Source organism: Necator americanus, chromosome III (assembly GCF_031761385.1).
Source record: "Necator americanus strain Aroian chromosome III, whole genome shotgun sequence".
Lineage (NCBI taxonomy): Eukaryota > Metazoa > Nematoda > Chromadorea > Rhabditida > Ancylostomatidae > Necator > Necator americanus.
In genome coordinates this window covers 23,796,558-23,823,266 of record NC_087373.1, presented here as the reverse complement: position 1 = coordinate 23,823,266, position 26,709 = coordinate 23,796,558, and the positions used below count along the sequence as shown (strand labels likewise).

Here is a 26,709-nt window from a genome sequence, read left to right as displayed (position 1 = left end):
ACTCCACAGTTCGAGTAGTCGCAGAGTTGTCCTAGCAGTCTTATTTGTAGCAGTTAGTCTTGTTTGCACAGAGAGGAAGAGTCAGTGAAAGAAGAGGACATTCGCGCTATCACCGCTCATGTCGCGCTCGTATCAACAAGAGTGGCGGAGGCCACAAGTTGGGAGGACTTATTGATCGCCGCCTAATTTCTCTTCTTTTCTTTTGACTGGTGGGTCGTTGCGTGGATGTGACCTTTCAAGCAAGAAACTGTTAAACCTGCCCTTCTTCCGCCGCAAAAGTCTCCCGATGCGGTCTTTGTACAGAATTTGTTCCCTCATTTTCCCTTCTTTAGAGGTTAGTATACATCGAGAGCTCGACTATATTTGATCTTTTAATCAACGGCATCTGAAGGACATTAGATTATGTACTATGCAGATTTGTCTTTGTTTGTTTGCACTATCATAATTTGTGTGAATCGGGTGCATTAGATCTATCAAAATTTCGTCTTAGCATTGTGAACATCTATGATTACTTTTCTTCATGATTACTTTATGATTTAAAGAGTGTTCAGACGTTTGTCTCTTCTCAGCGATTCTTGCTGTCTTCGATATTTTCTCGCTGCAGAAACATTATGGCCTTACTTTCCAGCATAGTTTGATCCTAAGTACCCCTCTGATATCTTGTTTTAGACATACAGCTTTCTATAATATGTATATTTGAACCTCCAGATGGCTGACAAAGATGAGGGACCTTCTAAAAAAGATGTTAAAGACGCTGAAGGCTTGAGTGAACTGCTGGACGATGCCCTTAAAGGATTCACCGAGTATGTGCTGCATCTCTCTTTGTTACTGGTCAAAATAAAGTGGTGTTCTGATTGCGTGTTAACATTTGTGCTTGCTCAGTGGAGGGCGACTGCCTGCGAAAAGTTGGGGAGTATGCGCTATGTATGCAATACGCTCACTTAACACTAACATCACATAAGCCTTTACTGGTTTCGTAAAAAAAAAGTTCGTGGATACACTGCAACCAAACCGGCTTGATTTATAGTGCAATTTGGAGTCGACGATTAGACGCGCCGATTTCCAACTCAAAGTCGGAGTTGATAGTTGAGGGTGAAGGGAATCTCGTGATTCTTGCCCACTATAGGTCCGTCGGAGACAAGCAGCACCAAGACGGCGAACTTCTGACCGTTCTTTCGGAGTGTCCGCCGATGCGAATGTAGTTCGACCTCCTCCACACTCCGGCGCTCCCGGCATTTCGCGAGAAAGCACGTTTAGGAGTGATGTCTTATCGTCACTCATCTCTTAATACATGTAGTAGGTCATAACGAGATGAAGCACGGTGTAGTTGCGTAACTGGCTGCGCTCGTAGCGGCAGGGCGGAGAAACCGGTTGGGATCGTGGTGGAACCGTGGGAATTGAAGCGAAGAATAGTGTTAGCAAGGATTCTTCCTTAATTTTAATCGCTAAGATCCACCGCATACGCAACCGCACCGTGCTTCAGGTCGTTTTGACCTTACTTTAGCTGATGTGTAGTTTTAGAAGTGGTTTATGTAGTTGGGATTTGGTAAGCCAATGCGGTTGCATAGAAGGATTAATGCGTTTAACAAAGCAAAAACTCCCACACACACACAAAGCACACGGTGGGTGATATTTCAACAGGGTTTTGAGTTTTAGCTGGTGTAACAGGCGCCGGATGTGTCTAGTTGAATAACAGCGATGCGCCATCGGTTGGAGCAAGGAGAGAGGAAGTGCGTGTAAGACAGAGAAACGGCAGTGTTAAAGCGGGCCGCGTTGCGGTCGCCCGGTTGAAAACATCCGACGTCAAGTAGGTGATGGCGTTGCTTATCAATTTTGCTTTATTTCAACAAAAATTACTATTTTCTGTCTTTGATCTGAGCCAATTATTTATGTTTTCTTGATTGATGTTGTTTCACCAGTTGATCCTAATTGGGAAGCACAATCCAACGAGAGTAGCGTTTGCAGTACGTATGCAAGTTTTTGTTAAGACGTCCTCGAACTACCGATGATGAGCTTGATGAGATCATGGCTGTGCAAGACCAAGCTGCTGCACAGAAAGCAGCAGGGGATTTCCAAGCTATGTTACAACAAATGGTGAAAGTACAAGAGGTATTCAATCATGGCTCTTCTCGACAGTTCTTTCCCTTTTATGATCTGAAGCCTTTTTCAACATCTCAAGATCACCCTAGGAAGCTTTGCGACAAGCGGAAGTCTCAGGTCAACAAGCAGGTGAAAGCGAAAAAGAAGCAAAGGACATGATTGATGCCATGAAAGCATTGATGGAGAGTAGTGGGAAGGTATGCCTTTATTGTTGTTGTAGAAGATTCATTGCCAAATTTATGGTTGGGAACTGTTTTTAAGATTAGTGTTTTGTTTCCTCTTTATCTCTTTTATAATAATAGCGACTGATACAACAGCTGCGAAGAAATGGGGTGGGTAAAGCATGGTGTACTCTCAAGTAGTAGCTATGACGTTCATGAGGTGGCGGCTCTGTTTAGCATATGCTGCTACACTTCGCCTTTGTCGAATCAGTGTCTTGATCGCGAATGATTATCATATGCGGACAGCTTCTCATCGGGTACTTCAGCCAGCCATTTATATCTCGCAAATTACGTAATGAAACTAATTCTTTTTATCTTCATTTACATCGTTATGACATTGCCTTTTCAAAATCCTCTACAACCTCTAGTGTATCTATGTCTGAGGAACAATATTTTACAATATCTCATTGTTTCTTGAATCTGCTTCAAAGAGAGTGTTCGGTAGGTTGTCCTTACTGCAAATCCAACATCGTTCGGTAGTTTCTGTGAGAATTTTGTTCTCATATCTCATTCTGTGGAAAATAGCATTGAACAGGTCACCACCAAAGTTGTGGGTTTTCAGGCAGTAAACACGCACTGATAAGAAACTTGTATGGAATCACCCTTCTAGGGTGGAGCCGTTAGGCTAAAATGACCCAAAGAAGGAGAGTGCACTGTTGACGATATTATGTCATGACTGCACTAACCCATTGTCCTGCATCGGACGTTGTCGATAAAGGGTTAATGCAGTCACTTTTTTTTGCGTGGGACAACGTCCGACGATGCTAGCATAAAAACATTTAAAAAATACTTTGTGAGGAGTTATCAGATATTTAGTGGTATTCGTTGTTCATTTTCGGAGCATTGTCCGACGATGCTAGCATAAAAACATTTAAAAAATACTTTGTGAGGAGTTATCAGATATTTAGTGGTATTCGTTGTTCATTTTCGGAGCATTGTCCGACGATGCAGTTGGTCATTCGGCGCGCAAAAAATATACGGCAGGCAAAAAACCGTTTGGTCGTCAATGTTTTAACTTGTGGTGGTTCTTGTTACTGTTACGAATAAGGGCGCTAACGTTATCGTTCTAGTGATTTTCAACAAAATATATTTCTTCAGTTACTACTTCTAGATTGCGAGTGCATCTTCTCAAGAAGACTTTGTCGCCGGCCTTGACATGTTGAAAGCTCCTGGATCACCGATGGAACCTTTTATGGCCATGATCTTGCAGGTCTCAATATATGTATTATTCGCATTTATTGTTGTTTTATTCTTGTATATTCTTTTATATTATATATTTATATTATTCTTTTATATTCTTAGCTGTCGATGATATCCTTGAAAGCAATGACATGAATCCCAAGATTCCTGGGGACCGGGATTTTCCTTTCTTAAAAGGTGTTCATCTTCTGCATTAGAAGTGTTTTAGACGCTTGCATCAAAAACTGTCATGTATCCTCCGCTGAAGGAAATTCACGACAACTATCCAGCGTTTTTCAAGGAACATGGCGCATCGTTGGATAACGATACTCGAAAACGTTATGAAAAACAATATGAAGTTCGTTGCTCCTTTTAGTTTCTTTTTCTCACTTCTTTTTGTTTGACCTATTCAACATTTCTATTTCTATCTACCTTGAAGTACTTTTTATAAAGACTCTTCACAGCTATTGATCATGTTATTTTAATAATAGTTTCTTGGCATGAAATCTTGCAATATATTTCTTTTAAATATATTTGAATTCGTTTGGTAATGGTTTTGCTATTGCTGGACCTATTTTTCTCCAATTTTCAGTTGAATCTTTTTTGAACTTAGAATTTGTTTTCCCCCAAAATTCCCGCAACTTCAAAAAAATTTCAATTTTTTTTTGAACTTGCGTTTCCATCCGCAAGGCCCCGTTTTAGAACAATGCTTTTTTTGCTGTCGTATAGAGTTTCTCAGAACCTATTAACTTGTTTTACCACAATAACAACATACTTTTTCTTTTTTTCAACTTGTTTGGTATGCAGCAACAACTCCTCCACTTTTGCAACTGATGGTTCTAACCTAGGTCCTTGGTAAGATCTGCCACGAATTTGAGAACCAACCAGACGAGCCTGCTAACGCCGCGCAGGCGACAAACGGTGGTTTGCCGAATTTTGTGCGTTCATTCATTTAAAGTAACATTTGCAAAAAAAAAATACCGGTCTTCTTTTAGAACAGCGAACCTGCCGACATATCAAATTTCGAAAATCTCGGAAAACTTTTAGTAGAACTACAGACTTATGGTTATCCTCCAAAAGAGTTGACAGGGGAGCTTCCTGCAGGTAAGTTCTTCTTGGTTTTCATACCAACTCAAATTTCCGAGTTCCGAGGCATATAGACCTAAGTAACAATGTTATAGGTTGGTCTGTTGATGAGTCTACCGGATTACCGAAAGTTGAAGACATCTCTACGGCTGCAAATTCATGCGCAATAATGTGATACATTATATTATTGTATACAGCGAATACAGTGGTTTCATGTGAAGATTCTCACTGTGATAACTACGGCTCCATTGTGCTATATTGTCTAGTCTTGGAAAGAAAATCTACAGGGCTATGTTCAAATCTATTCTCATTTGTTTGAACGGTCAGTTTGTTCAGTCAGTTTGAGGACATACGTTGTTCTTTCCCAGAAGTATGTTAGAATCATCAGAGTGCCTATTCTCTTGTTCTCGCAAAGAAACTAATAAAATTTAGTTTAGTTTCTGTGTTCTTATGACACAAATACGAAATGTCGCTTACTTATAGAACCGGGTAGGAGTTCCTTTGCTTGTATAGTTCATAAAATGCCGTCTCACAGATGCCGATTTCGTACCTCTCTAGTGTTGATCGAGCGTACAAACGCTACGCTTGTGAGGAATACGATAATATTGCTTATTTACATCATCCCAGTGGAGTCTGCGTAGTGGTTCTGCGGCAAGTGGGTTGTGCTCATATTTACTTGTCATTGACCCTGTACGGTTCTCAGTAGTTTCAGTTCCTTTACTTCCAGGAGCTAAACAGTGAAGTCACAGAAGTAGATTTTGCGAACACTAAAAAATCAGGATTATCGCGAGCGGACCATGTAGTCGTTGGAAAAGGAAAAAAAGTATGTGTTCAAGAGTAAGGAACAGTGACCAGATCGTTACCTAATCATTCGAACGCACAACTAGGTGACTTTCTTAAAACGATTTCTAGGCTACACCACGAAGTACGTCAGTCCTGTTAATTGTTAAGTTGGAATTAGGAAACGGAATCTCCTGTTTAGAATGCCGCCAACCAGATCCTGAAAGTATTGTCTCCTGAATTTTTGTTGGGCGTTTGTTCCTAGATCATCCTATACAGAATGGCGTTTGAAAGAAGAGTTCAGCGTCCATAAATAAGTTCAAAAAAAAAATCAGATAAAATGCTGACAGAACAACGTATTCTAGGGAGGCCTACATCTGCAGAAAAATACGAGATTATGCACGATACGATGCGAAAATGGAAAGGAAATCATCGTAAGAGCTGGTGTTCGAGGTGTTTTAGCTGAAGTGAGTTGTTCTGCTGCTAAAGGGGAGATCTCGGATTAGTCCTCCATGAAAGTTGTCCCAGGTGAACGATCGTTTACTTTCAAATCCTGATCTTGTGAGGACTGCACCAGAAAATCAGGTAATCACGGTTATGTACTTTTACTTATTTGTCAAGAATATGATTATAACTTATGCAAGCTGTGTTTTCAGGGTTACATTGCGGTTGTTACATTTGGAGCCGGTAAAAGGAAACCGGAAGAGTTTATAACTGAACTTCCACCGAAACGTGTCTACCTTAAGGAGTATGAAACTGAAAATAAGAACTAATGGTTACTCTGAAACGACTAGTTGTTAAACACAATTCTGATCCTGTTTTTGTGGTGCTTACATAGCCTATGATATTGGTTTCTTTTGTTTCGCCTTGTAATAATGAAATAATCTTACAAAATATACTGTTCCTGAAGAAGTTTGAAACACTATATTGAAACAATCATAAACAGATATTTATGATTAGTTTATGAGCTTCGGATTTTGACCTTAAGAACAGTGACACTATCGACACGATGATTGTGCCGACCGATCAGGGTTGAGACAATAGAATTTCTTCTATCACGGTGCAAACAATCAGGAACAACTCGCATAAACAGATATTTATGATTAGCCCAAAGATCTCAGCTACCCAAGGGCGTCAGTGCATTACTGATTCCTTAGAGGGCGTTGGTGCGCCTAACTTATTATGACAACATCCTGTGAAGACGGTTTATTTGGCTGTGTGTAATTTCAGCAAAAAAGAAAAAAAATTGGGGAAAAAATTTAAAACCTCCATGCTGGGTGTTTTTTTTTTTTGATGAAAATAAAAACCCCCCCCTCCCCCAAAAAAAAAAAAAAAAACTCCCCCCCCACAAAAAAACCACAAAAAAAATCTCGCCGAAAAAAAAAAAATTTTTTTTTGAAAAAAATTTTTTTTAAACCAAATTGTTTCGGACTGGGGCTGGAATAAATTTAAAAAAAGTCTGGGACTTAATTCCTTTTGGAGCTACTGAAGTCTTAGTTTTCATTCCGTACGGTACATGGGTACAGGGTCAAGAGTTCGGCACCAGCAGCTGCGACGGCTGGCGAACATCATGTTTAATGTAGCGGTTAGAGGTTCCGCTTCCTGCACGATCGATCGGAGGTTCGAATCCGCCCTAGTGCTCATCAGGAGGATAAAAGCACTGACTTGACACATCGGCTAGCCACCGCAAGCCATTATTTAGGCCAGTTACACGTTCGGAAACCTCAAAACGATTCTGAATTGAAGTGAACGTGGGGACGCATCCCAAACGGATTGATTAACGCCAGACACTTCATCCTTTATTCTTTTTACACTAAAACAAAACTCACAAACAACAATCATTATCTTTCACAACAAGGGGTAGATTAGTATCGCCATAGTCCCACCTCGATTCCAACCGCTGTCTTCACCGCACCGCTCCCGAGAACGGCCGCTTACGCAACGGTCCGTGCTTCATGTCGTCTTGACCCAACTATAGTCGGGTCAATACGACATGAATCACGAGTGTAGCTGCGGTGCATTTGCGTACGCGCTCGAAAGGACGCGGTGGAGGCAGCAGTTGCGACCGAGTTGGGACCGTCGCAAACTGCAGCGATGGGTAGTGCCAGCTAGGGTTTCACCACGCTCCTAGCCGCTACGCTCCACCGAAGCGCGTCGAAGGAGGCTGCGTACGCAATTGCGTACGTGCTTCATGTCGTTTTGACCTTACTATATATGCATAATAAGCATCAGTTCGCAACTTGCTCTATCTGCCAGGAAATTTATTGCACAGTAGGTCATATCATCATGAAGAATTTGGAACCTATCCAGTTCCGCTATTACTCTCCAAATCCACACGGATATAATTACGCCCCTTGATCAATGTATTAAAGGCATCACCCCGTGAATCTGAGTTGGTGCAGATTTCAGGTGGAGTATTCGTATACAGGATGGGAGACTACGGAGAGGGAGGTGATTCCGTCCATTTCTTCTTAATTGCCGTAAAAAACGGCCCGGAAGATACGGCTTCACTCGTTTTGGTGCACCATTTTGTACAAGAAGTTCGACTGGAGCGCGCCAGTCTTGTGTGGTGCCTCATCTTCCGGGCCGTTTTTTACGGCAATTAGCAAGAAATGGACGGAATCACCTCCCTCTCCGTAGTCTCCCATCCCGTATACGAACACTCCACCTGAAATCTGCACCACCTCAGATTCGTGGGGTGATGCCTTTAACGGAAACAGATTTATTTCCACCATGGTGCATTTTCCATTCAGGAAACTTGCAACGCAGTGGGGGTAGGTTCCAAACGGGTAATGGTTATACGGGGTCGTAGATTGTGGGGAAGAGAGTGGTCCGTTCATCCTTCCCTGTATCGGTATAAACGGACGTACCCCGGAACGCTGTTTCTTACGACGGCCTTTATTCCAGCTCGCCTGCGCCCTCCTGCCTGCGATTCGTCGAAAACAAATTCAGACGAATCCCGGGGGGCGAGGCGCAATGGTTGCGCATTGCAACGGAAGCCGTCGTAAGAAACAGTCGTCCGTTTACACTGATACAGAAAGAGATGAACGGAATCACTCTCCTCCCCAAAATCTACGACCCCGTATAGCCATTACCCGCCTGGAACTCTTACCACCCCAGATTCGTGGAGTGATGCTTTTAATCAAATCGCGAGGATAGCTAACAAATTTACAACAAACTGCAACCAAGAGGCGATTGGCCAAGTCGGGGAAGAGTCTAAGTGATCACAGATTCTCTAATCACATGTTGCTTAGACGCGGAAGATCTGTGGTCCACTGTCTCCAATCTATTGCTCTCGCATTTCATGCCAGTACTAGTGACACTAGAGGGTAAAGCTCATCCTTAAGCAGCTTCCATTTGCCGTATCCGACGCAACCGACAACTTTGTATAGTTGGGTCAAAACGACATGAAGCACGGACCGTTGCGTAAGCGGCCGCGTCCTGAAGGGGCGCGGTGAAGACTGTGGTTGAAATCGAGATGGGACTATGGCGAACTGCAGAGGTGGTTGGCGGCAGCGAGGATCCTTACACGATCCCAACCGCTACGCTCCACCGCTCCGCTTCGAGCGCAGCCGCTTGCGCAAATGCCCGTGCTTCATGTCGTTTTGACCCGACTATAGATCAGTTCGCTCTTGCCCTGGAAACCTCGATAATCTTGTCCAATTCTTGGAAACAAGCGCGAACCCTACAAATGTCCTTTTGTTCCACGTAGATGTGTACGTGGGACATGCAGATGGCAGGATTACGGAGGTGTGGAAGTAATTAACGAAGATTGGCGAATGTTCTGTTGCTTTCAGGCCACATATTTGTCCAAACTAAATTCTGGAAGTATAATTGGAATTAGTGGCTCATTTACTTTCTACCTTTTCTATTTTTATGATCTAATTTTGCCCACACCCAAGGATTCCGACTGTTTGCAACGAAGCGGATTTCGGGGCAGATGTTGGTAACCGTATTGTACATCATTCAGTCACATTCTGTAGTTGTCGGAGGGAGTCGCTAATGAGTAGCAAATTTAGTAACTGCTTATTAGTCGACTATTTGTGTCTTTTATGAAGTCTGGAACGCAGAACTGAAAATTTCTCAAGGCCGAGCTTGACTTGTGCCATTTTCTACTAATGGGCTTTGAGTTGTTCCCAAACTTGGGCAGTTTTTACTCGCTCTACTTCTCGAACACACCGAAGTGCAACTAACAAGGGGAAAATTAGAGATTAGATCGCGTTGGGCCAACGTCGGTGGAACTCCAGCTCTTCCTTCTTTTGCAAATTAAACAGCTGCACTTCCGTTGTCACGCTTATCTCTCGTAATGTTTAGCGAGTGGCAAGCCTGTTTGGGCACTTTTCACTGCGAACCCCAAAGAAGCTGCCTGATACAGAAATGCGTGGAAGAGACCGAGATGAGCAGAGTTTTTGTTTGGGTGTTTTCCGAGAGGGAAACCCTCAGTTCGTTGTTGCCTACCTATGCGACTTCAAAATCTAGAAACGGCGGAGAAGTTTTCGTAGCTTCCAGGAACACGTAGGCTGTTATTTGTCCTCATCGGAACTGATTCTAGACGCCCTAGGTTTGAAGTAACTCTATAGTAGCTATGGAAATAATGAGCTCCAAAACTGCAAAAGAGCATACTTCGGCTGTCTTTCTCCTGCAGCGAACAATTGCAGAACGTTTGCCAGCTAGGGGATGCGAGTTCCAGATCCTCTATTGCTTTTTGAGTTCCTGATGCATAATTAGTTTATTGCGACTGAAATTTAGAGGTTCAAAATTACGAAAGAAATTGCAAATCTTCTTTGCGCCTCTGGATCTGAAAATCTCCAGTAAGTAAGTGATAAAATTTCACCTTGTTTCAAGATAAAATGAAGTGAAGAAAGTGCCGAAGTGGATGCGTCCGATGTGTTAAGTCCCGTGTTTTTCCTCGAAGATGTAAGAGGCTTATTTGGCGCGGTCTCGAATCATCGATCGTACAGTCACAGGGAAAACTTACCGACTGCCCTTAAATGCGCCCATCTACACTAGATTACTAACAAAAATCATTGCATGAAGCCACAAACCCCAAATTTTCAAGAGAAACAGAACTAATATAACTGATTTCTTAGCAGGAAGATGCATTATGAAGCCATTTTTACTCAAGATCGGGCATTACATATTTTTAATATGAGAATTTCGTCAAATAAGTCGTTTTTTCAACACATAAGTTTCTTCGACACAAATCCCCGCTACGAGCATTTCAAGAATGTACAGCAAAATGTTGAATGCAGAAGAAACTGCATTTATCAACTGGTGAACGAAAAATACTACGAAGTTAACGCAGCACATTTGCGAAGACATATGGCGCTTTCTTGGATGTAGTTTAGACTTTTTCTCAAATGATTTTTGTCCTAAAATCTTCATTCATACATGCATCGTTGACTAATGAACGCTAGGTAATAAGTTATCATTTTCTTGTTGAAAACTGTTCTGTTGTTGTTTCTTGATCTTATTTCTGCTGGCTTTCCAGTAGAGAGGATCTTAATTTTCCAGCAGATTTTATATGGAGAATTTCTCTCCAATGAAAACTGCTCGAAATTCCTTCTCGCAGACTTCTAAAATCCAGAGGATTTTTAGCTTGTGTGTGACGTGAGCTGTTAGGACAAGTTCCAGGATAAAGCTGAATGTACCGCTGCCGTCGTCTGCAATACGTTCGAATTTACAAACTTTTTAGTTGTACCCATAGAATGCTACATTTGCTTGGGTCCGTGAGTTTTCCTACACATGTCGATTTCCAGTCGCTCCCGCGAGCAAATGACTTGCTGTGACGTCACCCGTGAAACAAGTAATTGCTGAAAATGGAAGGCAGACGCAAAAGGGACGACCTCGCCTTTCCGATTTTTTTGTTTGTGCATTAGTAATCATTTTCAAAGTTGTCTCGATCTGCTTCCAGTAAAATAACAAATCTCATCGTAATGAAAAAAAAAACGGATTCTGATCGGATCCAGATTCTGATAATAAGATATTGCCATTTTTGTCATACTTACTCTAAAACCTTCCATAGCATACATTTCTCTGCGAAAAATCTTTCTTCTGCTTCTCTTGGAGTCCGCCCCTTAGTGTTTTGTCTACTCAAAGGTTGTAGCCCAGGGGTCAGCTGTGACTGCACGATGGTTCGAAGCCCCTGTGCGACCAAGCCTCTCACTCCTCTGGGCTCGATAAGGTGATGCCGTGTCTGGGAACCCATAAACACTGAGCTGATTCATTGGCTAGTCTCTGCAAATCACTGTATGGGCTGAACACGTGTTCGTAAACCTCAAACGATTCTGAAGTGAAGTTGAACGGCGCATTCCCATGCGAGTTGATAAACGCCGTGCACTTTACCCTCTACCTCTGTTCATTGCAAAGACTTGTCTTCTGTTTACAGTGAGAAGTGCTGTGCTTCTTGCCAATGATTTTCTGATTTGAATGAAGTGTTTCGCGTTTCCATCTTCAACAACGACCTGCAACCTACCCTTACCTTTTCTATCATTTCCTTTCCTACCTATGAGAACCGAATAGCAAACGTTGAATTGAAAGGCAATAGGAGATTTTCGTCGATAAAATCTAGAGTTTTTGTATTGCTTATTCAGGATTTGATCCCAAGTGAACAGTAGAAGATGAAAAGTGATCAGACATAATGTAAGTCAAAGGTAGTCTACTGGTTCGGGATTAACCTTCGTGAACATTCCCGTATTATGTTATGTGTATATGTACATGCAGGTCTGCATTCATTGCTACTGCGCACTTTTCAAGCAAACCGATATAACAAATGACTGTTTAGTCGTCTACATTATTTTTTTTTCTAAGGGTAAATTTTACAAAATTTTCAATCTCATGAATCATGCCTAGTCATAACTGGCGATTTCAACGCGAAAGCTGGGACAAGAAGAACGCCTGAGGAACTTCACATCGCGACCCACGGCCTACAATGGAATGACCAGGGGGAGAGGCTCTCCGAGTTCATCATGACGACTAAGACCATCCACGGGAACTCGCAATTCCAGAAGCCCTCTTCTCTACACTGGACGTGGGAATCACCCTGTGGAGGGTACCGTAATGAAATAGACCACATCATCGTCAATAGAAGGTTCTGCCTGACGGACGTCGCTGTTGTACCAAAGTTCTATGCGGGATCGGACCATCACCTCCTCTGAGGAAGATTTCCCTTCACAAGGAGAGCAGAGAAAGCCGCCAAGTTCAGAGAGAGAAATCCCAGAACTATCATTAACTGGGATCTCTTCGCTACGCTAGCCGGCTTTTGGGAAGATTCCGCAATGGACAACATCGACGAGGAATATGACCGACTCGTTGAACGCCTTCACGACTGCGTGAAGAAGGCTGAGAGTTTTAAAACCACCAAGAGACGCTTGTCCCTTGAAACTCTTGAACTGATACGCCAACGTGGAGCAGCACGAGCCGCAGGGAACCAAGAACTCACGTCCGAGCTCGCAAGGCGATAAAGGAAGACCCTAAAGAGAGAAGAGCAGAAGTGCTGGCTGAAGGTGCAGAGGCGGAGAAAAGCATCCGTTATGCCCGTCCAGACTTCGCCAGGACGAGGATGACTGCTCTCCGGAACCCGAAGGGAACAGCAATTGCACCGAGAAGGGAGATGGAGAAAATCACTTACGACTTCTACTCTGATCTCTTCGACAGCCATGCCCACTTGCCTCCTCAGCATCTGAGGGAAGACGGAGATGTCATTTTAGAGGTTTTCCCGTCCGAAATACGACATGCCATCATGTCGGTAAGAAATCGTACGGCACTCGGTCCCGACAGAATAAGACCAGAACACCTGAAGAACCTTCCGCCACTATTCATCAACATCCTGGCGAGGCTCTTTACACGTTACCTGTCGGAATGCAAGGTTCCTAAACAGTGGAAGTGTTGTTGATGACATCGGCAACTATCGTCCAATCTGTTTACTGTCCGTCATCTACAAGCTCTTTACAAGAGTGATCCAGAGTATGGCATGAGTAGCATCACTCTTAAAACCTGTAAATCTGCAAAAGGCTTAGGGATTCTTGTTAATGCTGGTCTTCAACTATCTTAGAGCGTGTTGAGCGGAATGCGAGGACATCATGCTCTTCTCTTTCCCTATTGTTCTGGATTGTCTACACCTCCAAATCCCGCTATTGCTACTCGATTGATTAACTTGTCTAACTTCATCTTGAATGTTGAAAACAGTGAATTACTAAATTTGGAGTTTTTCAAAGAAGAAGCACATAACAAAGCTCGAAAAAGTGCAGGAGACTGTTCGGAAGAATGTCACTAGAGCTACGACTAGCTAGAATGATCATCTAAAAAAAGATATGGATAGCTTGAGGAACGGGCATATACATTACGTTGTTGTCTTTTGATTTGGGATTCCTAGAAAAAAAAACTTAAAGTCCAGCAAATATTGGTACTTCAGACTCACTAATGAAAGATCCGGTAGCCTCAACCTGTATGGCGCAAAAGCACAAAATAGAAACTTTACCTTCATGTTGAATGACATTTTTATAGTGCAGTGAGATGGTTGGAGCTCTTACGCGTGATGTTGTTAAAGCTGAACGCAGTAAAATATTTAAGATCTGAAGAAGATTGACATATCCCAGTGTATGAATACTGATGTCTAACGGCATGTTTCAGACACTATGTAGTAACTTTCAGCGCTATGGTCTTGTTCATACAGTGGGTTGTGATGGAACTGGACGCAGATTTTCATAAATGAAACCCCTCAGTCGCCTGCGGTGCTTCTACGCTTCCCTATTTTTTGTACTGAGTTTTACACTTTACTTTTTCAGCTTGCTGGTCGTCCACTCCTTTCCTCCTTCCGACCCATAAAGCCCTGTTCGCTCACTTGCTAATAGAAGATGGTAGTATGTTATAGTTATTGGATTTTTATAATATGTACCAGCCTATTGCTTTTGCTGTCGCCTATTTGTGCACTAATCTCATCTCATTGAAGCCCTTAGCTTCTAAGTAGTAATTTTCGGCTGCTTTCGCTTGGATTGTGCTGGTTAAGAATCATGAAAGTCGTCGAGTCCTACATAAGATCCCTAGACAAATCCGTCCAGGATCCCTAACGTACTCTTCTCGCCTTGGACTAAGCTGGTGTTCCAAACCCTGTTAGATAGATTGACTATTACGAAGCGTTCTGGATTAAAGGCAGCATACCACGAATCTGGTGTCGTACGGATTTCAGGTGGAGTATCCGTACACGGGGTCGTAGATTATGGAGACCTGGGTGGTTCCATTTCTCCCTGAATCACTGCAAGCAACCGGCTACTGAATGCTATTTTGTATGACGCCTTCTAATGCAGCGCGCCACCCTTGCACGCGTAGCGTCCCTTACAGCCTATGGGGGCAGTCCGAATTGATTTTCGACGAATCGCAGGGCGGCGGCGGCGTGAGGGTTGGAGCGTTGCAATAAATGGCGTCGTACAAAACAGCATTCTGGATGCGGCTGTTTGCAGTGATGCAGGGAGAGTCTCCATAATCCGTCATAATCTACCCCGTCTCCATAATCTACGACCCCATATACGGATACTCCACATTAATTTCGCACCACCTCAGATTCGTGGTATCCTGCTTTTAATACAGTAGATCGTCAAGAGAACCTTCCACCTTCTGTAAGAAGAGAAGGACTTGTTTAGCTGCCACTGAAAGAACTGCGCAGATTTCTTTGCCAAAAAATCAGGCGCGGAATTTTTCTTCTATTAGTTGTGATTCAGAAAAAGTATGATCCCCTTTTTCATGCACAATTGGTGCACGCGAATAATCCATCACACTTTAGCGCAGTGGGTAGAATTATGTTCGTTACGGACCGTCGGTGTCAAGTTTTTCACGTTTACATGGGGTTGAAAATTCGAATTGTGCTCAGCGGAACTTTTTTTTTTTGGGACTCGCCGCAACGCGAATTCAATTACGTATGACGAAGCTGCCAATTAGAGAAATAGCGATAGTCTATTCAAAGTATGTGTGTCGCAGTGCATATCCAAAAGTGCAGAAACGATGTCAAGCCTTCTGCTCAAGTGACGTTACCGACTTCTACTATAGATTAGCCACGTAGATGAAGTTTTAAATGTTCTAAATCCAAATATTCCCATTACGTTCCTTCTGTAATTATTTATTAAGAAGGTTAAATATCTTATTTCTAGACAAAACACCTCATCAAAAAGAAGGCATTCATTACTTTCAACGAAACACTTTACTTTCAACGCAGAATTCAAGTCATTCATGAATTTATTCATTTCTTCATTTAATACAAGTCCGATATAAGTGAAAATGGTGTGAAAAATACAACACAACACGCAAATATGGAAAAAGAACTAATTAGTAATTGCTTTCACTGTCATCAAAAGAGTTCTTAAGTAATAATAGAGGTGAAAATTAGTAAGGACTAATTACTAATTTATAGAACACAAAAAAATAAGAGTGAGAGGTGATGAGGACGTGAAAAGAGAAATAAACAATCTGCAACTATGAAAAAGTCGACGAGTCGTGTCGAACGGGGAGCCAGCGACCGTCCGTCCTGTGCCAGCAGCGGAGCATGGAGTTGGAGTCTCTGTGGACAAAAATAGAATTCGGCGTGCTGATTGTAAACGGCCCCATTAGCATTAGCGAACATTACGGTCAATAACGAAAACTTGCTCTGTCGGCGAGACGTCCTAAAACAACCACGTTGGTTCATTTCTTCCCAGTGCCGAGAAATTCGAAATGTCTGGGAAACTTCAAAAGGGACAAGTTCGCCATTTTGCGGTCGATTTTACTGCTTCACACTTGTTGTTGACTTCGTAAAGGTGCAAAAAACTGGGCGGAGACACTTGCAGTGAGCTGATTACGTATTAGTGCAAGGAATGCGTCCTCTATTCTATCTGCTTTCCACATGCAACGTTTCTTCATTTCCCTTCTTTATCGACATCGTTTGACTTCACTAAGCTGAGAAGCTGTACTTTCCAACATGTCCATAATTTGTTATGTTTCTCGAATCTTTGTTTTCTTTCGTGAGTAAATTACCGAGGCGAATTTCCTCACGTCTTCTATATTCATAACTACTTCCTATATTCATCAATGACTTGACTTCTGGTAAGGGATTTCTCAACATGAGTCCATTCACATGGGATGCGCCAACGTGTTTCGACTGCAATTCGGAATCGCCGATGTTCATGAACGCGCGTTGCATACACAGTTACTTGCAGGGAGAGGCAATGTCCTACCAGACCGGTCTGGTACGAACTTATCAACGTCGAAGGCCTGACTTTAAGACGGTTTTGAACCATCGGCCGATCGTGCAATCACAGTCATATCTCTCACCCACTGCGCTACACCCGCTCACCCGTAAATGCCGCTACACCCGTAAATGCCTAAACCTGTGTAAATATATAATGTGTAAGTAGTCTGAATATTCAGCTAACACTTGGCATCAGACTTCTTCTGGTGCTGGCTTCTTTTGAAATTTAGCAATTTTAGCATGACATGATGGTGAAGTGAAGTGATTTCTTAATTTTCCACCTTAGTCCATCAGTACTACATGTGGAGGGCAAAGAAACTTGACTTCACACATAATTCTTTTGATACCGTCACAGTTTGGAGAGTTATTCGAAGTATGAGTTTTCCCCTCCTTTTCCACAAAAATGACCATAAAATGATGTGCCATCATGAATCCTAAATTTCAAACGATTCTGAATTGAAATGTGAATGTGGTGGCGCATCCCAAGCAGATTGTTTAATGCCAGACACTTTACTTTATCCTTTATAGCTCTAAAACGGACCACAACGTTTCATTCGCTTTCTGACAAAATCACATGGAGTTACTCCGCGGTGTTACTGTACCGCGGCGCAGCAATTCGACCCCGGTCCACACCATTTTATCGTTTCTGGCGTCGGCGGCGCACTAATTTGACGCCATGGGACTTGTCTTACTGTCCTTCTGGAATTCCGTTACACAGAATAAGCCCGTTATTATATAGCATGATACTTGTTGCACAATGCAGTTGCCCGGCAATAGTTGAGGCTGTGGACCATCGGAATTCTGAAAGAGATGAAATTCTTATCATCGGAATTTGTTGAGTTCGCGTGACAAGCTTAGTTCGATGATCGATACAGTTTTTCCTACCTGTTATTGTTGGAATTCAATGGAGCATGAGTGCGACCAGTGTAGGAGGTGCTAGTGCAGGCACATTTGTGCCTGAACAACAATTTACTATCTATGACGCACTGCAGTACGTCGTCCTTCGGTTTGGCTGCCACGGACAGGTTCCACCTGCAGTGGCATTGACATGACTTTAATTCCTTGAGAGTTTCCTATAGAGTCTTTCCGTGCCTTTTTTTTTGCGCAGCGAGGAGCATCCTTTCCCTGCTCGACCATTCCAAGACGATTTGCTCCCCGCTCTTAACATGCTCCTTAGTTCATGCGCGAGGAACAACAGTTTTTTGACAAAATTTTTAGTATCTTTAGAGTAGGGTAAATGAAAAACAGCTTTATATGGTTTATGGCCTCTACATCCAGTTGTAAATCCCAATCGTAGTAGTCTATAAAAGCTCGCAAGAGATAAAGTCAATGGTTTTTTTTTCTACGTAGCTTTAGGATAGTTACTTCCGTTAAACATTTTTCATTCCTTTTCATTCAATTTTTTTTCTCTGCTCATTGTATGCGAAAGCAGATCTTACATCGAACATCAGCACCTGCTGTAGTCGGGTTAAACCGAAGGTGAAGCTAGATGTAAGCGGTTGACCCCGAAGCGACGGTGTGGAGCTAACGGACGGGTACGGATAGGCCCATCGCTAGCTGCACTCCTACTACAGCAAGGAAAGGCGCCAGTGAGGGTCCTCTCTCGATCCCAACCTCTTTGAGCGCCGTCGCTCAAGCAACTGCAGCGAGCTTCTGGTCGTCTTGACCCGACTATACCAACTAGGAACAAACAATATCACATCATGTGTGTCATATGTCGACTTCTAAGATTTCAGAACATTCTATAAATGTACACATTTGAGTCAAAACTATCTGATAGTGGTGCTGTGTGGAAGGCGAATGGCGCGGTGGGACCCTCGCACAGCCCTGCAACCGGTCGGAGCCAACGAGGGTCCCGTTGCGAGCGCAGCTGCTTACGCAACTGCACCACAAGTCGGGTCGTTTTGATCCCACTATGGTTTTGTGATTTGTTGATAGTCGAATTTAAGCAACAGCCAAGATTGTTAACAAATTTATTACGGCTAACGTTTCGTAGTAGCCGCTTGCCGTATGTTAGCGGATATCCGCGTGGTGCTATCGCTCCGCTGATCGATCTGATTCGACTATCAACAAGTCGGGTCGTTTTGATCCCACTTCTGGTTTTGTGATTGTCTAGACGCACAAAACGTTGCTACTTTATATGACCTTTGGTTGGACTGTTCGTACCATTTTCACATACCCTGATTGCATCGCCTCCTGGATCTGAAAATCTGGTGAAGTTTTTTTTTGCTCTGTTTGTGCTATGGAAACATTTGGTGGGCACTATTTTCACCATCTTCTCGTCAAAGCAAGCAAGTGATGGGTCACGACGTGGTTCCACTGGTAAGGACATTGTATAGGTACCGCAATGCGAACACGCTTTTAAGACTTCTAAGACTCTAAGACTTGTCTTTTAACCACCAGTATTTTGACAACTTCTGTCTCTGGTGTTTTTTCCGCTTAACGTGCAGCATCTCATCTTGGATACGTATCTTTCAACAAGGTCCTCATTTTTTCTACTAATCGTGTGTTCGAGATATTGATACGATATTATTTGTTTATGCTTCATTTATACTTTTTTCTTTGAAAAATACAACATTACTCAAGTACCACATAGGGAACGAATCCAATTTTCCATGATTCTTTTCCTAAATCGGACTTAGTGAATCAGCAATAAAAGGTTCAACGCTGATTTTCAGAATGCGTAACGTTACAAACCTGTTGCCAATATGAGTAAATTCAAATCTTCACACAAAACACATTATGAAGCACACATACAGTTCCGAGTTTTTTCGCCAGAGGTGCAATCGTAGCGGTACGATTATTATGACTGAAAATTGAATTGTTTACGCCAGGACGGGAATTTTGAGACCTTGGATTATTTGTGAGCGCAGGGCAATACTGTACTGTTGCAGGATTAAGGAGTATGTACTGACGTGTTGGTTTGTCAAAAAAAAGAAGAAACGTTAGACATATGTCGGCAATCCCACCGAGAAATTTGCCCTTATTGGAAAACCTCATAGAACACCCATCGGTGTCTACCTGTTACCCCGCCGTGGTAGGTGAGCAGTCTGCACTAATTACTATTGCGTAGAATGTATCCAGATTAAGCGCAAGTCATTTTTCTCTTGTTTCTTTAGCGCAATGAGTTTCATGTAGAGGGATCTACGATTTGTAACGAGTCCACTTCCAACTTGCCAACTTCCGCCTCGGCGGCTCGGTCCAGTTAGAGTCGCAGCTGCTCCAATTAGGGTGCCACAATCCCCTCGCTAACCAGTAAAGGCTCGCACATTTTTTGGAAAAACCGAGCTCCCACACTCTCAATGAAGTCTTCAATAAAGTCTTCTTAGCTTCACTTGTTATTCAACGCTTTCAGCGAATTTGCGAAGTCGGCGACGAGAATTTCCGTATCCGATTCAGTCGAGCACAAAACATCCTCTTCGAATCAACGCCTGGAAACTGACTTTGACTTCTTTCTTCTACCCAGATTCTATTGACTCTTCGCTTTATTGACGATTGATTCCATTATTTCGCGGCTTTGTTCCTCTTAGAACATTATCGACTACAATTGAGAGTTTTGACCTCATGCGAGACAGCGGAGACAGAAATGTATAGCAGACAGATTAGTTTTCCTTCTTGCGATGATTACGTAACAGACATTCTGTATCACATTTCTACACTCGTTCATCTCGATGAAAAAAGTGCTAGAAACCCAGACTTAAGTACGAGAAATATGTAGTGTTTTTTCGTCGAAATTCCCTCTACTTTGGGAATTCGCTTGCAGCATATAAATAGCATTGGTCGAAAACAAAACAACTTTCACAAGCTTTGTACAGATAGTTGGCCATAAAAGTCAACTTTTTGAATTAATTATGTCTGCCGTATAAATCGGTTCAACATTGTAGGCACGCAAAGAAAAACTAAAAACTTGTAGGCACGCAAAGAAAAACTAAAAATAGCGATTTCAATCTCTTGACAGAATTTTTTAGGTGCTTCGAAGGATTTTTCCGAGGAGATAGAGAGTTCTGTTGCTGTTTTCGTTGTAAATGAAAAAATCTTGAACATTTCATACACATATCCCATCGTTTCTCTGATGCAGCAGCGACAAAACTATCGAATAGAGGTGTGCACTCGTGAAGAATTCGAGCGATGTACAACAACCGCTTAGATCCAATAAACTGATGCGCTTAAAGGCATCACCCCCACGAATTTGAGGTAGTACGGATTTCAGGTGGAGTATTCTTATACAGTATAGTAGTTATGGAGAAGGGGGTGATTCCTTCCATTTCTTCCTAATTGCCGTAAAAAACGGTCCGGAAGATGTGGCGCATGCACAAGGCTGGTGTGCTCCAATCGAACTCGTTGTAGGAAATAGCGCGCCGGATCGCTCGAAGCCGTATCGTCCGGGCCGTTTTTTACGGCAATTAGGAAGAAATAGGCGGACACACCCTTCTCTCCATGGTCTACGATCCCGTACACGAATACTCCACATGAAATCCGTACCACCTCAAATTCGTGGGGTGATGTCTTTAAAGGCAGCATATCAAGAATCTGACGTGTGAGTGAATCCGCGGGAGAAATTAAAGATGGAGTTGTAGATTGCGAGATCAGGAGTAGCCCCGTCTCTCCCTGATCGCCCTAAAATCACTTTAGTTCCTACAGAGTAGTTTAAAACGCTTCTCCATGTCTTCAGCAGCCTCTTCATTTATCTCACTTGAATAGGCTGGTGAGAAGATATAACTGATCTTCGACCGCTAGCACTTCGATGCGGCGCGCGCAAAAAGGTGGCGCGTTGCAACTGAAACAGTCGTAAAAACCAGCATCTTCCGGAAAAAGGGTTTCGGAGTGGTTCCGCTCATCTCTCCCTAATCGTCGTAAAAAAAATCCAGTGCGGAAGACGCCCCCTATGCACGCGCCGCGTCTACGGGAGAGCGGTCGAAGATTGATGAGGTCTCCTCACCAATCTGTTTAATTCGAACCAATAAATTGCCTACTAGGGGGGGGGGGGGGTGGGGCGGAACATGTACATAGGGCCGATTTTAATGTACCTTGTAGGAACTAAAGCGGTTCCCAAGCCGTTTTTACGGTGATTAGAGCAAGATGAGCGGGAGCACCCAGGATTCCGTAATCTTCAACCCCATCCCTACCTTTTCCCTAGGATTCCCTCACCTCGTCAGATTCGTAGTACGGTGCCTTTAAGAGCAGAACGTCAAAACACTGAAACTGATTTCTTCACTTTGTGCATCTAAAACATGAATGCTTAGGATAGAACTGTGAAATGCTTAGCTCCGTCACCTCTTCAGACGCGGTAATTTGTGAAGGATATGCCTAGTTGCGCTTTAACGACAACCGTTGGACCAGAGCCGTGAGCGACTGGGTTCCCCGCGATATTAAGCGCACTACAGGAAGACCGCCGACCCGATGGTCAGATTTCTTCACGAAGTCCTTCAAAGAAAAGTATGATGCTCTTCGTGTCCCACGCGAAAGGAAGAACCACTGGGCTACTCTGGCACGCGATCGGGACAAATGGAAGAATTACTGGCGCCCGCTCGACCAGTTCGAAGATCAACGGGAGTCAAGGTGATAAAGGTGATGCCTAGTTGGGAGGCCATTACCAGTGTTCCAACGAGAGCACAATTTCGCTATTCTGATCTCTCATCAATGAGCTGCAGAGCCCCGTGTACAAGTCTGATTGTTACTTGCTCGTAGATTCCCTGCTTCCACTAAACGCAATTAGGCATTCCAGTGCACGCGTTGAGAATGTACGAGCTATATAACCTGCACTGTTATATGGCGAAAAATTTCAATATATTGCAAAAAGGTGCTGTCTTCCAGCACATCGCCAAAGCTCACAACCTGAAAGATCAACTGCCTGAAGGGAGCATGGAATCTTTGACAACAACTTTTCGTTTCGTCACGCTGAACTGCCGAGCACTGTCGAGTGAACTCCAATAAACTGCCCTGTCCAGGCTTCTATGATATCTCTGTGTACCGTTTGCTGCGCTGCAGGAAACACACATAAGAGATCGGCCCCTTATCAGTATCAGAGACGTCACTATCTACTGCGACGATGTTGATGAAAAGAAGACAGGTGGCGATAGCTATGAGCAATGACTACAACAATATGGTGGAAGAATTTGGCTGAATGTCGTCTACATGTCGTCGTCTTTTTAAGACTGTGGGATCCCATAGGACGTAAATTGTGGATCGTAAGTATCCATACAGCAACGGAAACCGCTGAGGACAACAACAAGAAGCCTTTTATGAAAAACTCAGTGCACTACTCAATACCTAAAATACCCAGCCAGCAGGTGGTCATGGTCAGAAGCGACGCAAATGCGAAGGTGGGACTTGATCAAAAATTTGATGCTTTGAGAAAATGGTGTTGCCCAACGGAGCGCACGTCGGACAACGGTGACCGTCTGGTCAACTTATGCCGACGGGTCTCATTACCGCTTCCACGTTCAAGAGAAATCATCGACGTCATCAGCTCACGTGGCAGGAGTCAACCCTTTTAACGCCTGAAGAGGAATGGAAGATGAACTCTCAAACTTGAGCTCCACTACGTTTCGGCGAAGAACATTACTCAGATATCAGAAAATTTAGAGCTGTTTGGGATGTTGTATTCGACTCTAACCAATGTCCAGTTCTTTTCAAGCTTCTTTTCAGCTTCAAGTTAGGTTCTACAAGGGAAACCAGTGAGTTCAACTTTAACCAAAATTAGACACTGCAGGTCTGAAATACAAAAAGTGCAGAAAGAAAATCCGACAAAGGGCCAAGTGCAAACTGCTTCACAAAGTGTATCCTGAACGCCGCAAGGGAAACGCTTCCTGTTCTATTGCCGCGGATGAAGTTTGCCTTTGCATCAGCTGAAACAAAGAAAAAATCCAAGTATAATTTTGCATGCTCCTCCCGCAGCACTGATGGTTTCAGCCAGAAAAAGCGTCTGAGAAGGAAGTTGCGTCGCCAGCTGCAAAAATACCGCGAGAACGAATGGTCGTCAAGAGCGAAGGATATTGAAAAGACGAGGGAGGACAAGAACCCGCGGAAAGCCTATGCTTCACTAAAACGATACAGCGGCAAAATGAGAAGATGTTCTTCAGTCCTCAACATTGCTGAAGGAGTGGCTGGCAGTGAAGCAACCTTTCTAATTTGAAGGGATCACATCAAGACCTTGCTGAACCGGCAAGCGCCGTCAGTTCCCGAACTCGAGCACGTTGATAGACCGACATATGCGGTCAAAGAGGAACCACCGACCATGTCCGGAGTTTTCGATCTATACCCAGAAGACGAAAGATGGGAAATCTGTGGAGACGATGTGATTAGCGCAGAAATGCTGAAATATCTTCCTCCGTCTGGGATTCGTGAGATGACAGAGATCATCAGCTTAATATGGATAGACAAAAAGATACCTGACTCGTGGAGACACGCTATCATAATTCCCCTCCACAAGAAGTTACCTGTCACGGACTCTAGGAATTATCGAGGAATCGGCTATTGAGGAATCGGCTTACTAATCGGCTCATCGTGAAGAAACTGCGCGCGATGAGTAAACTGACATTCGTCCTGGTCGATGTACGATTGACCAGTTGTTCGTCGTTAGGAGACTGGAGTAGGACAACGGGCATTGGTAGGACCCTTCCTGTTCAATTTCGCCATCGACGACGTTATACGAAGAAAAATAGATCAGTGTCCTGCCGATGTCATCCTAGCACCTTCAAGACCGCCTCTTGACCGATCTCGAGTACGCTGACTAAGTTGTTAACTTCGCGAAAAGCAGTACGAAACACCAACATGTTGTCCACTTTGTATCGAAACTTGCTGCAGCCTATGGACTACGTCTACGCCCTGATGAATCCAAGTAAATGTGGGTCTCTTGAGTGCCTCGGACGGGAAGGGTGGATGGACAACCTGTTGAACTCGTCGATGAGTTCTGTTACCTGGGCTGTACGTCGAAGAACAACGGCAGCTACGTGAAAGATATTCAACGAAAATTCGCTAGGGCCGTTTCTGCGTTTAACTACTTAACGAAATCCCTGAAGTCGACCCCCTCACCAACGAAGTCAAGTTGGGAGTTTACGTATCCGCAATTCGCTCCATAATGGTATACGGATCGGAGGCTTAGGCAACACGGTCTACACTAATGGAGAAGCTTGATTGTACGTAAAGGAAGCTAATTAGATTGCTGCTCGGCTATTTTTTAAATATGGTGTGCAAAGCAGAAATCTTTACGCGAAAATCGATGTGGTGTACCGGCGGATGATAGGTGGAAGGTATCGGCATATTGCACCACCATCGAAAGTACTTAGATACTTACTTACATAGATACGTAGATGAACCGTCTTCGCTGGACGTGCGGGGCCCAGCATCTCTTCCACTCATTTCGTTCCCTCGCTATTGTCATCCAAAATGTTCTCAAGTTTCGTGAGTGACGGTGATGAGATTCTTGAGCCGTATCCAGCTGAGCTCTCAACTGGTCCATCCGTGTAGCGAACAAGTCACCCCATCTCGTTGGCGGACTTCCTCGGCGTTTGGCATCTCTTGGGATCCACTCTAGCGTTCTTTTAGTCTATCTATCGTCGATTCTTCTCATAATGTGACCTTCTCCTCTATGCTTTGCTTTCGATATATATATATATATATGTATATATTCGGCTGGGCGCGAAGACGGGACATTCATCATAAATCGGAGCTGCGAAGACCGACTAGGTGTTGTGTGCGCCGGTTAAACTTCAGAAGACGCTTCTCAACGGCTCTGTGGGTAGTAAGTAGCTTCCTTGACGTGGCAACGGTGTCTGCCCACGTTTTTGCTGCGTAACAGAGCGCTGCAAGAACTGTCGAGTCAAACAGATGGGCACGAAGATCTTGGTCTGTCAGTTGGTCCGTAGTTTCTTTGACGGGTGCGAATGCTGCCCATGCTGCTCTCATTCTTCTATTCAGTTCTTCCTTCATCGACGATGATCTTTCTTCATAAAAAGAGAGTTCCCATGAGAGAGGCGAGCGGCGAACAACAGCCCGGAGAGACGATTGCCATTTTCATTCCGGTCCCCTGGTCCAAATTTTCCGTTCCTGTATTCCTCTTCTGCCTTTCCTAGTTTTGCGTTGAAGTCCCCGATGACGAATTTGTAGGAGGTCATCGGCTGCTGATGTTAGTGAGAAGCAGTTGATGATACTGATGGGTTTTTGAGGGCGGAGGCGAAGAATGGCCAGACGAGGTGACAGGATCCCGTGAGAATCGACAAGATGGACGAGAGATGGGTGTACATCAAAACCAACATCGAATACATTCAGCGACGGAACTTTCTCTCCACGCATGACGAGTGTACCGCCATTCATCTATCGTACGTCGCTCCTTCTGCACTTGGTCTTCTGCAGAACAATCACGTAAAATTTGATACGCTCTGCAGCTCCGAGAAGGGCATGCAGTTCAGCGTCGGTGGACACTGTTCTCGCGTTGTAAGTACACAGTCTGAGACAGTCTCCATGACGAGTTGTGCGTGTTTCGCCTTGGTCCAGAATCAATGACGTCCTGAGCAATCTGAGACCGCCTCTCACCGGTTGCCATACCGTCCGACGTCTGAGATGGCAGGGCTCAGTGTGCAGGGTACTGAGACAGTGAATATGCTGGAGTGGCAAAAAGACTTTTCTCCAAAATAAGCAGCCCTACCACGGCAAGCTTAGCTTTCACCACAGGTCGTCGCCCGGCTTATATGGATCAAGGAACCACCTTGCGACATTTTGCTAAGACGGTCTTGATCTTAGCAGTGGTTTACGCTTAGCTAGGCTTCTGATTAAGGAAATTCGGAATGTCGGATGTGTTAAACTCAGCTTGGGAGACACTGCCGAAGGACGAAACTCGGTTGTGCATCGCAGTTCGCCCCCCCCCCCCCCCCCCCAAACGCCACTATGAGGCGGTAAACCGTTGTGGAAAAACATCGAAAGTAGCTACAGAAAATCGTCTTCAACTCTTTGGACGCAGATGGACAGAGGAGACGCTTCGTTCAACGAGTTCTGAGGAGTTTGTCAGGCTCAAGCTGGAGTAGGTCACCTGGCCGAAAACGGAGGACTGGGATGGTGAATGAGGATTTGAGGAGACTCGGTTTTGATAGGCAGTTAAGGCGAGACATAAAGTCGTTGAGAATATGGAAT

At 43.8% G+C, this 26,709-nt stretch overlaps 8 protein-coding genes across 9 annotated transcripts; 5 read left to right on the top strand and 3 right to left on the bottom strand.

Annotated features, from left to right (window-relative positions):
• Positions 1 to 286: 286 nt before the first annotated feature.
• On the top strand, positions 287 to 4,761 carry RB195_010693 (uncharacterized protein; the record flags this gene model as incomplete). The annotated part of the gene is made up of 9 exons (XM_064191818.1): positions 287 to 334; positions 709 to 803; positions 1,989 to 2,109; positions 2,190 to 2,297; positions 3,433 to 3,531; positions 3,730 to 3,858; positions 4,349 to 4,438; positions 4,496 to 4,604; positions 4,682 to 4,761. The coding sequence occupies 9 exons, from the start codon at positions 287 to 289 to the stop codon at positions 4,759 to 4,761; spliced, it is 879 nt and encodes a 292-aa protein (XP_064049401.1).
• Positions 4,762 to 5,121: 360 nt separating this feature from the next.
• Positions 5,122 to 6,139, top strand: RB195_010692 (uncharacterized protein; the record flags this gene model as incomplete). The annotated part of the gene is made up of 5 exons (XM_064191817.1): positions 5,122 to 5,241; positions 5,314 to 5,409; positions 5,732 to 5,833; positions 5,895 to 5,951; positions 6,023 to 6,139. The coding sequence occupies 5 exons, from the start codon at positions 5,122 to 5,124 to the stop codon at positions 6,137 to 6,139; spliced, it is 492 nt and encodes a 163-aa protein (XP_064049400.1).
• Positions 6,140 to 9,834: 3,695 nt separating this feature from the next.
• Positions 9,835 to 10,367, bottom strand: RB195_010691 (uncharacterized protein; the record flags this gene model as incomplete). The annotated part of the gene is made up of 4 exons (XM_064191816.1): positions 9,835 to 9,923; positions 9,990 to 10,079; positions 10,201 to 10,274; positions 10,345 to 10,367. 4 exons carry the CDS (start codon positions 10,365 to 10,367, stop codon positions 9,835 to 9,837), a joined length of 276 nt encoding a protein of 91 aa, XP_064049399.1.
• A 1,967-nt stretch (positions 10,368 to 12,334) lies between these two features.
• Positions 12,335 to 12,829, top strand: RB195_010690 (uncharacterized protein; the record flags this gene model as incomplete). Its single annotated transcript, XM_064191815.1, has 2 exons — positions 12,335 to 12,417; positions 12,571 to 12,829. The coding sequence occupies 2 exons, from the start codon at positions 12,335 to 12,337 to the stop codon at positions 12,827 to 12,829; spliced, it is 342 nt and encodes a 113-aa protein (XP_064049398.1).
• Positions 12,830 to 12,927: 98 nt separating this feature from the next.
• Positions 12,928 to 24,061, top strand: RB195_010689 (uncharacterized protein; the record flags this gene model as incomplete). Of its 2 annotated transcripts, XM_064191813.1 has the most annotated exons (2): positions 12,928 to 13,113; positions 23,732 to 24,061. In XM_064191813.1, 2 exons carry the CDS (start codon positions 12,928 to 12,930, stop codon positions 24,059 to 24,061), a joined length of 516 nt encoding a protein of 171 aa, XP_064049395.1. The 2 variants fall into 2 exon arrangements, with proteins under 2 accessions (XP_064049395.1, XP_064049397.1); XM_064191814.1 differs by lacking the exon at positions 23,732 to 24,061 and having other exon boundaries at positions 12,928 to 13,260.
• Positions 21,839 to 24,061, top strand: RB195_010688 (uncharacterized protein; the record flags this gene model as incomplete). The annotated part of the gene is made up of 3 exons (XM_064191812.1): positions 21,839 to 21,868; positions 21,956 to 22,140; positions 23,719 to 24,061. 3 exons carry the CDS (start codon positions 21,839 to 21,841, stop codon positions 24,059 to 24,061), a joined length of 558 nt encoding a protein of 185 aa, XP_064049396.1.
• A 1,178-nt stretch (positions 24,062 to 25,239) lies between these two features.
• RB195_010687 (uncharacterized protein) lies at positions 25,240 to 25,512 on the bottom strand (the record flags this gene model as incomplete). The annotated part of the gene is made up of 1 exon (XM_064191811.1): positions 25,240 to 25,512. One exon carries the CDS (start codon positions 25,510 to 25,512, stop codon positions 25,240 to 25,242), a length of 273 nt encoding a protein of 90 aa, XP_064049394.1.
• Positions 25,513 to 25,596: 84 nt separating this feature from the next.
• On the bottom strand, positions 25,597 to 25,896 carry RB195_010686 (uncharacterized protein; the record flags this gene model as incomplete). Its single annotated transcript, XM_064191810.1, has 1 exon — positions 25,597 to 25,896. One exon carries the CDS (start codon positions 25,894 to 25,896, stop codon positions 25,597 to 25,599), a length of 300 nt encoding a protein of 99 aa, XP_064049393.1.
• Between the last annotated feature and the right edge of the window lie 813 nt (positions 25,897 to 26,709).